The following is a 12,518-nucleotide window of genomic DNA, read 5'->3' on the forward strand; positions in this document are numbered from 1 at the left end:
GATTCAGTCTCTTTAATGTTTTATCTGGAGATTCTCTGAAGATTTAGTTCACTTATTACGTTGAGTGTTTTCCATAAAGCATAAGACTATCGTGTCTTGACTTATTTACGAAGTAACAATGTCAAGACATTTTAGGAAACATCTGATTTGATTGAGATCATATCTTCAGAAGATTGTGTAGAGATCTTGGATGCATATCAAGACTGAAGCCCATGCCATTCCACTACTATTTATGGAGAAGTTCTAAACCTAAGAATGCATCAAAGAAGTGTATTATATTGTTAAAATTAGGGTTTTGTGTGTGTGTGCTCGATACTTGAATTGGACCTGGTTATTGAGTTGTGAGTGTCAATCCCTCATAAGCTTTTAAGCAAGAGTGGATTGTGGTTTCTGATATAAGTTGTTGTCACTATTGTGTGATCAGAGGGAAGTGAGAGGGGTCTCATATCTAGGAGTGTTGTAGATAGAAACATCTACGAATAGAGATTAGGTGAGAAGTCTGTAAAACCTGAGGTTGCTCAGGACTTCAAACTAATTTTGTGATAGTGGATTTTATTCCTGGCTTGGTAGCCCCCAGATGTAGGTGACGTTGCACCAAACTGGGTTAACAACTGATTGTGTTATTTATTGTCATACTGTTATTTTAATCATGTTATTGTTTATGGTGTGATAACGTGTTGACCCTGAGGTCGTGATATCGTGTACGACATCAGGGATTTTCTTGCCATAATTTCAATTGGTATCAGAGCAGGCATCCTGCTCTGTTTCTAGGTGATATCCAAGGAAGATACTTTATGGCTCCATGGACAAGGAAGGATGATTTATCAACAGACCCCCCATCTTAGATGGATCCAACTATGATTATTGGAAGGCGGGGATGGTGGCTTTCTTAAAATCCATGGATAATAAGACATGGAAAGTTGTCATTAAGGGATGGGAACATCCTGTTGTGAATGAAAAAGATAGGAATGCTACTACTGAACTGAAACCTAAAGAGGATTGGTCTAAGGAATAAGATGAATTGGATCTTGGAAATTTGAAAGCCTTGAATGCCCTATTCAATGGGGTTGACAAAAATATATCCAAGTTGATAAATACTTGTATTGTAGCTAAAGAAGCTTGGGAGATCCTCATAACTACTCATGAAGGCACATCCAAAGTGAAGATGTCTAGACTTTAGCTTCTCACTACCAGATTTGAGAATCTAAAGATGAAAGATGATAAGAATATTCATAATTTTCACATGAGTATTCTTGAAATAGCTAATTCATCTAGTGCCTTGGGAGAAAAGATGTCAGAAGAAAAACTGATGAGAAGAGTTCCCAGGTCTCTACCTAAGAAATTTGACATGAAGGTCACATCTATTGAGGAAGCTCAAGACATTAGCACCATGAGAGTAGATGAAATTATTGGGTCTCTCCAAACCTTTGAATTGGGTATTAGTGACAGATCTGAAAAGAAAACCAAGACCATAACATTTGTATCCAACACTGAAGATGAACAAAACAAATGTGACTTGGATATTAATGAAGGAATGACCAATGCTATAATTCTTCTAGGAAGATAATGCAACAAGGTCCTAAAGAGAATTGACAGGAAGTCAATACCAAATATCAAGAACATCTATTTTGACATCAGGAACAATAATGATTTCCAGAAAAGAATATGAACTGAAGAGAGACCAAATAAAGGTAAAGGGATTCAGTGTCATGGGTGTGAAGGATTTGGAAACATTAGAGTTGAATGTGCTACCTATCTCAAGAAACAAAAAAGGGGTTGTTTGTTTCTTGGTCTGATGAGGATAACTCTGAAAGTGAACATGAGGATGAAGTTGATAAACATGTTATTGTCTTAACTGGAAGATATGAATCTGATGAAGATTCATGTAATGAAGAATCATCTTATGAGGAACTGACTGCATCCTACAGAGAACTCTACACCAAAAGTGAAGAAGTATGCCAACTGGGAGAAAAACATAAGAAAATTATATATCAAATGCAGGCTGAAAAAGAAGGACTTCAATTCACCATCTCTAATCTCCAAAGTAAGGTGATATTGTTGACTTCCAAACTTGACAACATGACAAAGATTGTAAGAATGCTAAACAAGGGATCTAATGTGTTAGATAAAGTTTTTCAAATTGGAAAACCAGCTGGAGATCTGAGAGGGATTGGCTTTAAAAATCAATCTCTGCATAGCCAAGGAGAAGCCTTTATGACCAACTTTGTTCTTCCAAGGAGGGAGTCTAAACTTGTAATGTCTAAACCTTTGGCTCAACATCATGCCAGTCATCAGAACTCCCAAACTAAAGGCAAGTTATTACGCTGGAGATGTCATTACTGTGGAAAATATGGTCATATAAAGCCCTTATGTTTCAAATTGTATGGCTATTCCAGGTATCCAACACAACCCAGGGTTAATCAAAAGAAAGAGTGGATACCTAAGCCTGTCAACACCAGCCTTATAGCTCACAGCTCTCTTAGAGCCTCGGCTCGAGAAGACAGGTATTTTCATAGTGGATATCCCAGACACATGACATGTGTTAAGAAGTTATTTGAAAACATCAAGTCATACTCAACCGGATATGTCATGTTTGGAGATGGGGGTAAAGGTGAAATTAAAGGGGTTGGAAGACTAGCCTGTACAGGACTCCTAAGTCTCAATAATGTCATGTTGGTAAAAGGTATGCCTACTAATTTGATTAGTATTAGTCAATTGTGTGATGAGGGTCTTAAAGTTAACTTCACAAAATCAGAGTATCTAGTCACTAATGATAAAAATGAAGTTCTAATGAAGGGAGTCAGGTCTAAGGACAACTGTTACTTGTGGTCATCTAAAGAAACAAACTACACTTCCACATGCCTGATATCCAAAGAAAACGAAGTTAACATGTGGCACTAAAAACTTGGACATCTACATCTAAAGGGCATGAAAAAGATTATGTCAAAAGAAGCCATCAGAGGTATTCTAAGACTCAAGATTGAAGAAGGTAGAATTTATGATGAGTGTCAAATTGGGAAGTAAACCAAGATGTCACATCCAAAGTTACAACATCAGACGACTTCAAAAGTTCTGGAACTTCTTCATATGGACTTAATGGGGCCTATGCATGTTGAGAGCCTTGGAGGGAAAAGGTACGCCTATGTAGTTGTTGATGATTTTTCAAGATTCGCGTGGGTGAACTTCATTAAAGAAAAACTAGATGTCTTTGAGGTGTTCAAAGATTTATGTCAACAGATTCAAAGAGAGAAGGAAAGTGAAATTATCAGGATTCGAAGTGACCATGGGAAGGAATTTGAAAATAGAATATTTGCTGAATTTTGGTCCTCTGAAGGTATTGGTCATGAGTTATCCTCTTCTATCACCCCTCAGTAAAATGGAGTTATTGAATGCAAGAACAAAACTCTACAAGAGACAGCTAGAGTCATGATTCATGCCAAGCATCTACCCTATCATTTTTGGGTTGAAATAATTAATATTGCCTGTTATGTTCATAATAGAGTCACTCTAAGAACCAGTACCTCATCTACTCTTTATGAATCATGGAAAGCAAAGAAGCCCACTCTCAAATACTTTCATGTTTTTGGAAGCAAATGTTACATCCTAGTTGACCATGAACAAAGAAGAAATATGGATCCCAAGAGTGATGAAGGTATATTTCTGGGATACTCTACAAACAGCAAAGCCTATAGAGTTTTTAATTCCAGAACCAAAGTCATGATGGAATCCATCAATGTGGTAGTGGACGACAATATCTCAGAAAAAGGGACTCATGTTGGGACATCATCTCAGCAGATTAACACACATGAAAATAAGGAAGTTATTGAGTCAGATAGTGAATCAGTATGCATTGAACCAGACAACCCCCAAGTCAACAAAGGTCCCTCCATCAGAATTCAGAAAGATCATCAAATAAATCTCATTATTGGAAACCTTAATGAAGGGGTCACCACTAGTTCTAGAGATGTGATCTCAAATGCTTGTTTTATCTCTAAGTTTGAACCAAAAAATGTGAAGGAAACCTTGACCGATGAATTTTTGATCAATGATGTGCAAGAGGAATTAGGTCAATTTATAAGAAATGAAGTATGGGACTTAGTTCCTAGGCCTAAAGGAATGAATGTTATTGGCACAAAGTGGATCTACATGAACAAATATGATGAAAAAGGGATTGTAACCAGAAACAAAGCCAGACTTGTTGCTCAAGGATGCACTCAAATTGAAGGGGTCAACTTTGCTGAGACCTTTGCTCGTATTGCTCGCCTTGAGTCAATAAGACTACTGTTAGGAGTGGCTTGTTTACTTAAATTTAAACTATTTCAAATGGATGTGAAAAGTGCCTTTTTAAACGGGTATGTGAATGAAGAAGTATATGTTGAACAACCCAAGGGGTTCATAGATCCAAACTTTCCAAATCATGTCTACAAACTAAGGAAAGTTGTGTGAAGTCAAGCTTCTCTATGATGAATGTTTTTGATGAAGACAAAACTCCAAGCAACAAGAAGGCAAAGATGTTATTCTATGATAAAGCATCTTGATTCAAGAAGCTAAGCTTTTCACTTCAAGAAGGTATAATGAGAATACTTACCTTCACTAAAGTCTTAGATGCTCAAGTATTCATATGGCTATTGCATAACTTTTCATTGTGCATGGAAAATGACTTAGAATAATTTTTTGCATTTTCAAACTGGGTAAATCGATTTACCTATAAGGGAAATCGATTTACCACTGAAGCTTACATATTTTTTAAAAGCAAAATTTAAATTTTTCACTTAGGTAAATCGATTTACCACTTAGGGAAATCAATTTACCACTCGAGCATTACTTTTCCAGAAACGGAATTTCAAGTTTTTTAACTAGGTAAATCGATTTACCTCTTAGGGAAATCGATTTACCACTGAAAGATTTTGAAAAATTTTAAACGTTGCAACAGGGTAATCGATTTACCCATTATGTAAATCGATTTACCACTGTGCGTTTCTGAAAAATCAATGTTCATACACCTCTTCATGCACCATTTCATGGAACCTTTTCATTTCATCTTTGACAATTGTTCATGATTTTTTCAGAACATTACCATGTTTCATTTGAGGTGTTATGTGCATATAAATACATGATCTTTCAAATTCAAACTTCACCTCTTCCAATCAATCTCTTAGATTTTTCAGAATTCACACTTATTGTTTTAAATCTTCATTCAAGATTTTTCTGCATATTTTCATATCATTCAAAACAGAAAATTCTTGAGCAATCTAATATTTTTGTGTTGTGAATTATTTTCATTGGAAGAGAAGATCAAGCATATTGATATATCACTTTGTGTGATCATTTTACTACAAACTTTACATTCAATCCATTGTTGTAATCCATATCTTATTTTTAATTGTTGAAAAATAAGATTGTGTGTTTTGTAAACACCTTGTTGTCCAGGATTGTTGGAAGCAAGAGAGTTGAGTTTTAGAGGATTGTTCTCATATCAACTTGGTGAATCACAAGAGGTTGTTCTTGGTGATTGTGTCTGTCGTGTACAAGTCATAATAGATAGTAAATTCTCTTTCGTGTTGAAAGGGGAGTGGAGTACTCTCAATCTGTGAGGGGAACCACTATACATCGCTGTGTCCTTTACCTTCCGCTCTTTACCACTTTTCATCACTTAAGCATTTTAGAAAGTAAAAGTCATAAACCGTCAAAAATCCGAAAAATACTCTAAGTGCCTCATTCACCCCCTCTAAGGCACTCCTTAAACTTACAAGTTGTATATAGATTAAAGCAATCTCATAGGGCTTGGTATGAAAGGCTCACTGAGTACCTTGTTAACAATGGATACATGAAAGGAGGAACAGAAAAAAAAACTCAATTTATTAAAGAAGAGCATGGTAAAATCATGACAACTCAAATATATGTTGATGACATTATGTTCGGAGGGATGTCAAACCAGATGGTACAACATTTTGTCAGGAAGAAGCAATCTAAGTTTGAAATGAGTCATCTTGGTGAACTTATATACTTTCTTAGGCTCCAAGTCAAACAAATGGATGGAATTATCTTCATCTCTCAAAGCAAGTATGCCAAGAATATAGTGAAGAAGTTTGGCATGGAAAATGCTAGCTATAAAAGGACACCTGCACAAACTCATTTTAAATTGACTAAAGATGAAAAAGGTGTAAATATGGATCAAAGTCTGTACAGGAGTATGATTGGTAGTTTGCTCTATCTTACAGCTAGCAGACCTGACATTACATTTGTTGTAGGAGTTTGTGCTAGATATCAATCTGAACCCATAATGAGTCATATTACTCAAGTGAAAAGGATTATAAAGTATATCAATGGAACTAGTGAATATTGAATGTTGTATTCTCACAATGCAATCTCCTTGCTTACAGGATACTGTGATGCAGATTGAGTAGACATTGTTGATGATAGAAAGAGCACTTCTGGAGGATGTTTCTTCTTGGGAAATAGTCTTATATCTTGGTTCAGTAAGAAGAAAAATAGTGTGTCCTTATCTAGGCAGAGGCTGAATATATTACAGCAGGAAGTAGTTGCTCTCAATTAATTTGGAAGAAACAAATGCTAGAAGAATACAATGTCTAGCAAGATGCCATGACATTGTACTGTGACAACCTAAGTGCTATTAACATTTCCAAGAACCCTATTCAGCACAACATAACTAAGCATATTGATATTTGTCATCACTTCATTAGGGATCTGGTGGAAGACAAAATTGTCACTCTTGAGCATGTAACTACTGAGAAGCAACTGGCGAATATTTTTACTAAAGCTTTAGATGTAAATCAGTTTGAAAAATTAAGGGGCGAATTGGGCATTTGCATGCTTGAAGAATTATAACAATTACTAAAGTAGAGATATGGAAATCAAATTTTCTCTTCCCTCCACTTAATTATGCATAAAACTCAAGGACTATCATTACAAATTTTTCTTACTTTTCCAACGCTGCACCCCAACCACTTTCACGCTACCTCCTGCATTCTCTCTCTCAAACTTTCTCTCAGACGCTCTCATCTCTCCATCTTCTCTCTACATTTCATACAGAAAACCTCCAAAATGTCATAACCTTATGTCTCTACTCCAAGCAAACACTTCAAATAGCAATCAAACCCTAAAAATATTGGCACTGAGATAAATCTCTCGGATGTCACTACTAAGGTTGTTCCCCTCTCGATCGTCCCTGTCCATGCAAATCCCATGAGAAAGGATGGAACTTCATCTTCAAGGAAAGGCAAGCCTTCTAAAGTAAGTACCTCTTCCACTCCTTCCATGACTTCTAGAAATATGAATGCTCCTGAATCCCCTACTATAGTGAAGAAACCCTAGTCTATGACTAGTCTGTATCTCGATCCCATCAACATTAAACCTAATGTTGATGTGTCTAACGATTATCCCATTGTGACAAATGTTATGGAAGATATTGAAGCATCTGAAACCAGCAATAGACCTAGATCCATAATTATCTTGAGTAAATACAACATGATCTTTGCTGACAGAGATGATATTGATAAGAATATTTGTGTTTTGATCTCTCAAGTGTTGGGTATTGACCCCAAGACTAATGTCATGCCGGATGTCTCCACATCCTTGGCCCAACCTGATAACAATACTGAGAACCCCAGGGATAAATATGATGTGAATCCACCTACTCTATCTCCTAAGAAATAGCAAGACAGAGCAAGGTCTGGAGAAATGACTGATGATCTGGGTGACAAAGATAAAAGCCCTGTTGAGAAAAATGATCAACCCACTGACTTAGTAAATGTTGAGGAACTGGACTCTGATGATGTTCCTATCGGGCAAAGACTGGCTACTGGTATAGCTAAAAGGTTGAAAAATAGGAAAGGCCAAGCTTTTGAAACCTCTAGCACACCCTCCAAATCTGTCAGGAACAAAGCAAGTGTTGGTCCCACAAAAAGATGGAGCAAGGTGGTTACTCCTGTATCTAAGAAATCCCTGAAAAAGAAGGAAGTTCCCTCTGAGTCTAGTTAATTTTACCATGATGTCTAACACAATGTTCAGGGCATCATCTCAACTTCCAGAAAGCAAGCCTCTGGGAAAAAGATACCAGCTAATATTCCTGAAAATCCAATTGACAACATTTCATTTCACTCTGTGGAGAATGTTGAAAATGGAAACTTGTTTATCAAAGAAGATAAGCATTGTAAAGGGGATCGGGGAAATATGCTTTTGAATGTAAAGAGGTGATGAATCTGATTTAAGAGGTGGGATTAATGAAAATTGTAACTGGTTTTGGCAAGTGCTATGAAATGCTTGTCAAAGAATTTATTGTGAAAATCTCCAAGGAGTGTGATAACAAGAGGAGCAAAGAGTTTAGAAAAGTGTATGTCATTGGAAGATGTGTGGATTTTTCTCCTGAAATAATCAACAGGTTCTTGGGAAGAAATGAAAAAGAACAAGATAAAATTGAAGTCTCTGACAATTTCATTTGTAGAGAGATTATTGCTAAGCAAGTGAAGGAATGGCCAAGGAAAGGGAAATTGTTTGCTAGTGCCTTGAGTGTAAAGTATGTTGTTCTCCACAAAAATGGAGCTGCAAATTGGGTTTTAACCAATCACACCTCCAACATAGCTACTGGACTAGGTAAGTTTATCTATATTGTTGGGACCAAGTCAAAATTTGATTTTGGATTCTATGTTTTTGATCAAACTATGAAGCATGTTGCCTCTTATGCTGTGAAAATGCCAATAGCTTTATCATCATTTATCTGCCGGGTTATCCTGAGTCAACGCCATAGTATCTTAACCAACTATAACAGTACATGCAAAAGGGATCATCCTCTCTCATTGCATTTTAGGTTGTTCACTGGGAAACATGTCCCAGACATTGTCATGACATTTGGACAGACACCTTCCATGCCTACTAACAGAACATGCATCCTAGCTGAGCTAAAAGATACCTCCAAGACCTTGGATGACACTATAAAAATTTGTACTGAAAGGAAAAGCAAGATTGAAGTGTTGGTTAAGGCCCTATCTGAAGAATAAGAAGGTTTGAAAGGTGATGGAACAGGTGAAAAAAAAGGAAAATGAAGATGGGTCTGATGCTAGTAATGATGAAGATGCCACTAGCAGTTATGTGGATTGAAGATCTTTAGTTCTTTTGTGTGTTGGTTATTCTTATGTCTCTTTTGTGGGTTGTGCCCTGGATAATTTTTTTTTGTACTTTAAAAGTTCTCTTGGTTATGGTTGGTTTGTAAACTCTCTTAACTATGTTTTGCTAACATTGTTGTTTTGGTTAGTGTGGTTTTTGTCAACTTTATGGCTAAAAAGGGGGAGTAGGTATGATGTGGTGTTGTTGGTTGTGTGTTCTGCTTCTTAGTCCCTCTTTCTCCTTTAGGGGGAGCATGCACATGTATGGAGGGGGAGTAACCCTTGGGGTAACTCAGCCCCTGGTCCTAATACTCAGGAGGAGCGTGTTTATTATGAAGGGGTTACTAATGTTCATGATGTCAGGAACAATATCCTGACATCCTTTCTAAAATGAAATTTATTTTTTCCTCTTAGGGACGTCGTACAAGACAATATGAGGCTTGTTGTTCGTTGCGCATGCCTCTGGTGTTTGCGTGAAAAAGGATGTCGTATGTTTTCTTGTTGGGGTATATCCTTGTTTCTAACCCTCTTACCTGTTGGTCTTTGCAAAGATTGGTTTAGCCAAAACTTTCCAAATGGGGGGAGATTGTTAGGTCTGACATAGTGTGATTGGCTACATTTTGGAAAAATAAATATTTTTTACAGATGTTAAACAAGATGTCCTGACATGTTATTGTTGGTGTAAGCCCTAAAGGCCAATACTTTTGGTACTTGTATCGAATTATTTATTAATAATAAAAAGCTTTTTCTTTATTATGTTTGTTTAATAAAGTCCCTAGAATAGATAGTCCGTTTAATGTATCAAGTATGACTTAATCATGAGATCACATTAAACATAAGGACACTATTCTTAAAGTATCCGTAGTCGAGCTTTATTGTGAAGTGGGATAACATTAAAGCATTAACACTATTATGTATATAGACTAATGATCACATCTCATGGATCATGGATAAGGAGTTATCAAGTCTTAAACATAGGTATGAATATTAAGAATAATATTTATACTGGATTGACCCGCTATGAGAATACTATATAGAATGTTATGCAAAGTGTCATAAGTTATTCTCATGGTGATAATGGTGTATACCACCCTTCGACCTGAAACCACTATGGACCCTAGATGTAGAGTTGAGTACCTTATTGCTGATCAAATGTTGTCCGTAATTGGATGACCATAAAGACAGTTGATGGGTACTCCGAGAAGCATGCTAAGGGACATGAGTGACCTAGATGGAATTTGCCCATCCTGCGTAACAGGATAAATGTCTATGGCCCAATATTGAACTGGACAACGATGACACGGTCTATGCCTTGTGTTCAATATAGACATAAGGGAAAAAGGGTAATTATACACATAATTATTATCACAGAAGGATTTGTCAGATCACATGACATTTTCGTGTCTTGGGTAGCAGTGATGTGTTGCTAGATACCGCTCACTGTTTATTATGTTAAATACGTGATTTAATATAATTGCCAATACCACGAAAACCTATAGGGTCACACACAAAGGACGGATTGATGAGAGATGGAGTAACTAAGGAATACCGTAATGTACGGTGCCCTTAAGTGAATTATAGAACATCGTAAGGTACGGTGTACTTAAGTAGAATACGAAATATGGTAAGGTACCACGCGCTTAAGTGATTTTGGCATATTATAAGATATGGGCCATATACACTTGAGTGGGCTTTTTAGATTGCAGCCCACACAAGTGGTTCTATAAATAGAACCCTTGTGTAGAAGCATTAGTGCAGTTGCAATTTCGTTTCTCTCTCTCTCACTCAAAGCCTTCATTCATAGCAGCTAGCACTGAGATTGAAGGAATCTGTTCGTGTGGACTGAGTAGAGGTGTTGTCATTGTTCAACGTTCGTGATCGCTCCGCAGATCTGCATCAAAGGTTACAATCGCCACAAGAGGTAACGATTCTATCACTGATCATGCCCATTCGTAAGGATCATTAAAGGAGAAATTTTAAATTCCGCTGCGTTTTGGATCGCCCTTCTCCTTCAGTTATTTCAATATTAGAGCGATACCTAGCTTTAGTATCTTGTGAGATTCAGTCTCTTTAATGTGTTATCTGAAGATTCTTTGAGGATTTAGTTCACGTATTATGTTGAGCGTTTTCCATAAAGCATAAGACTATTGTGTCTTGACTTATTTACGAAGTAACGATGTCAAGACATTTTAGGAAACATCTGATTTGATTGAGACCATATCTTCAGAAGATTGTGCAGAGATCTTGGATCTGTTGCATATCAAGACCGAAGTCCATGCCCTTCCACAACTATTTATAGAGAAGTTCTAAACCTAAGAATGCATCGAAGTAGTGTAGTATATTATTAAAATTAGGGTTTCGGGTGTGTGCTTTGTGTGAGCCATTTGAGTATCTCCTCCATACTTGAATTGGACCTGGTGTATTGAGTTGTAAGTGTCAATCCCTCTGAAGCTTTTAAGAAAGAGTGGATTGTGGTTTTTAATATAAGTTGTTACCATTGTTGTGTGATTAGAGGGAAATGAGAGGGGTCTCATAACTAGGAGTGTTCTAGATAAAAACTTCCACAAATAGAGATTAAGTGAGAAGTTTTTAAAACCTGAGGTTGTTCAGGACTTCAAACTAATTTTGTGATAGTGGATTTCCTTCCTGGCTTGGTAGCCCCTAGATGTAGGTGATGTTGCATCAAATTGTGTTAATAATTGATTATGTTATTTACTGTCATACTGTTATTTTAATCTTGTTATTGTTTGTGGTGTGATAATGTGTTGACCCTGAGGTCGTGACATCGTGTACGACATCAGGGATCTGCTTGCCAGAATTTCACTATTGAAGATAGCTCAAGCAAACGAAGATGCTAAAGGTGTTTTATCAAGCTATCCTCTTGAATCAAGATATCCTTTTGAATATGATTTTGAAGTCAACAAGTCATCTCTTTAAAGTCAACAATGTGGTCAAACGAAATTTAAGTGAAGACTTATGTTTCAAGGTTTGTTAGTGGTTTATCTTCTACCCTCTTAGATGATGGCAATCAAACTGAAGATATCTCCAACCTCATCAAGAAAGAAGATTCAAGGTTCTTGTGTGATACTAAACTCAAATATAATGATGTTAAGACTTAAAGCTTCAGAGTTAGGAAAGGACGAAGCGTGAAAGCTTACCTTGTCGTGTCTGTCCAATTGATCAATGTCTTTTAAAGGTACAAGGGTATTACTAGAAATATTATGGAAAAATCACGCACACATTTAAAACATTTGAGAAGCCTCTCTTGTTCTAGTAAAACCTCCTGAAAATGTGTTTAAGGCCTAACTAATTGATTAGGGGATTGATTGATCAATTAGATGACTTCTTAACCTGAATAATTGATTAGACCTAATGACCTAATAGATTATTTTCACT

General features: G+C 36.6%; 1 protein-coding gene across 1 annotated transcript; it reads left to right on the top strand.

Annotated features, from left to right (window-relative positions):
• Positions 1–8,243: 8,243 nt before the first annotated feature.
• On the top strand, positions 8,244–9,017 carry LOC127080267 (uncharacterized). The gene has a single exon (XM_051020593.1). It carries the CDS (start codon positions 8,244–8,246, stop codon positions 9,015–9,017), a length of 774 nt encoding a protein of 257 aa, XP_050876550.1.
• The last annotated feature ends 3,501 nt before the right edge of the window (positions 9,018–12,518 follow it).

Source organism: Lathyrus oleraceus, chromosome 5 (assembly GCF_024323335.1).
Source record: "Lathyrus oleraceus cultivar Zhongwan6 chromosome 5, CAAS_Psat_ZW6_1.0, whole genome shotgun sequence".
NCBI classification, from domain to species: Eukaryota; Viridiplantae; Streptophyta; class Magnoliopsida; order Fabales; family Fabaceae; genus Lathyrus; species Lathyrus oleraceus.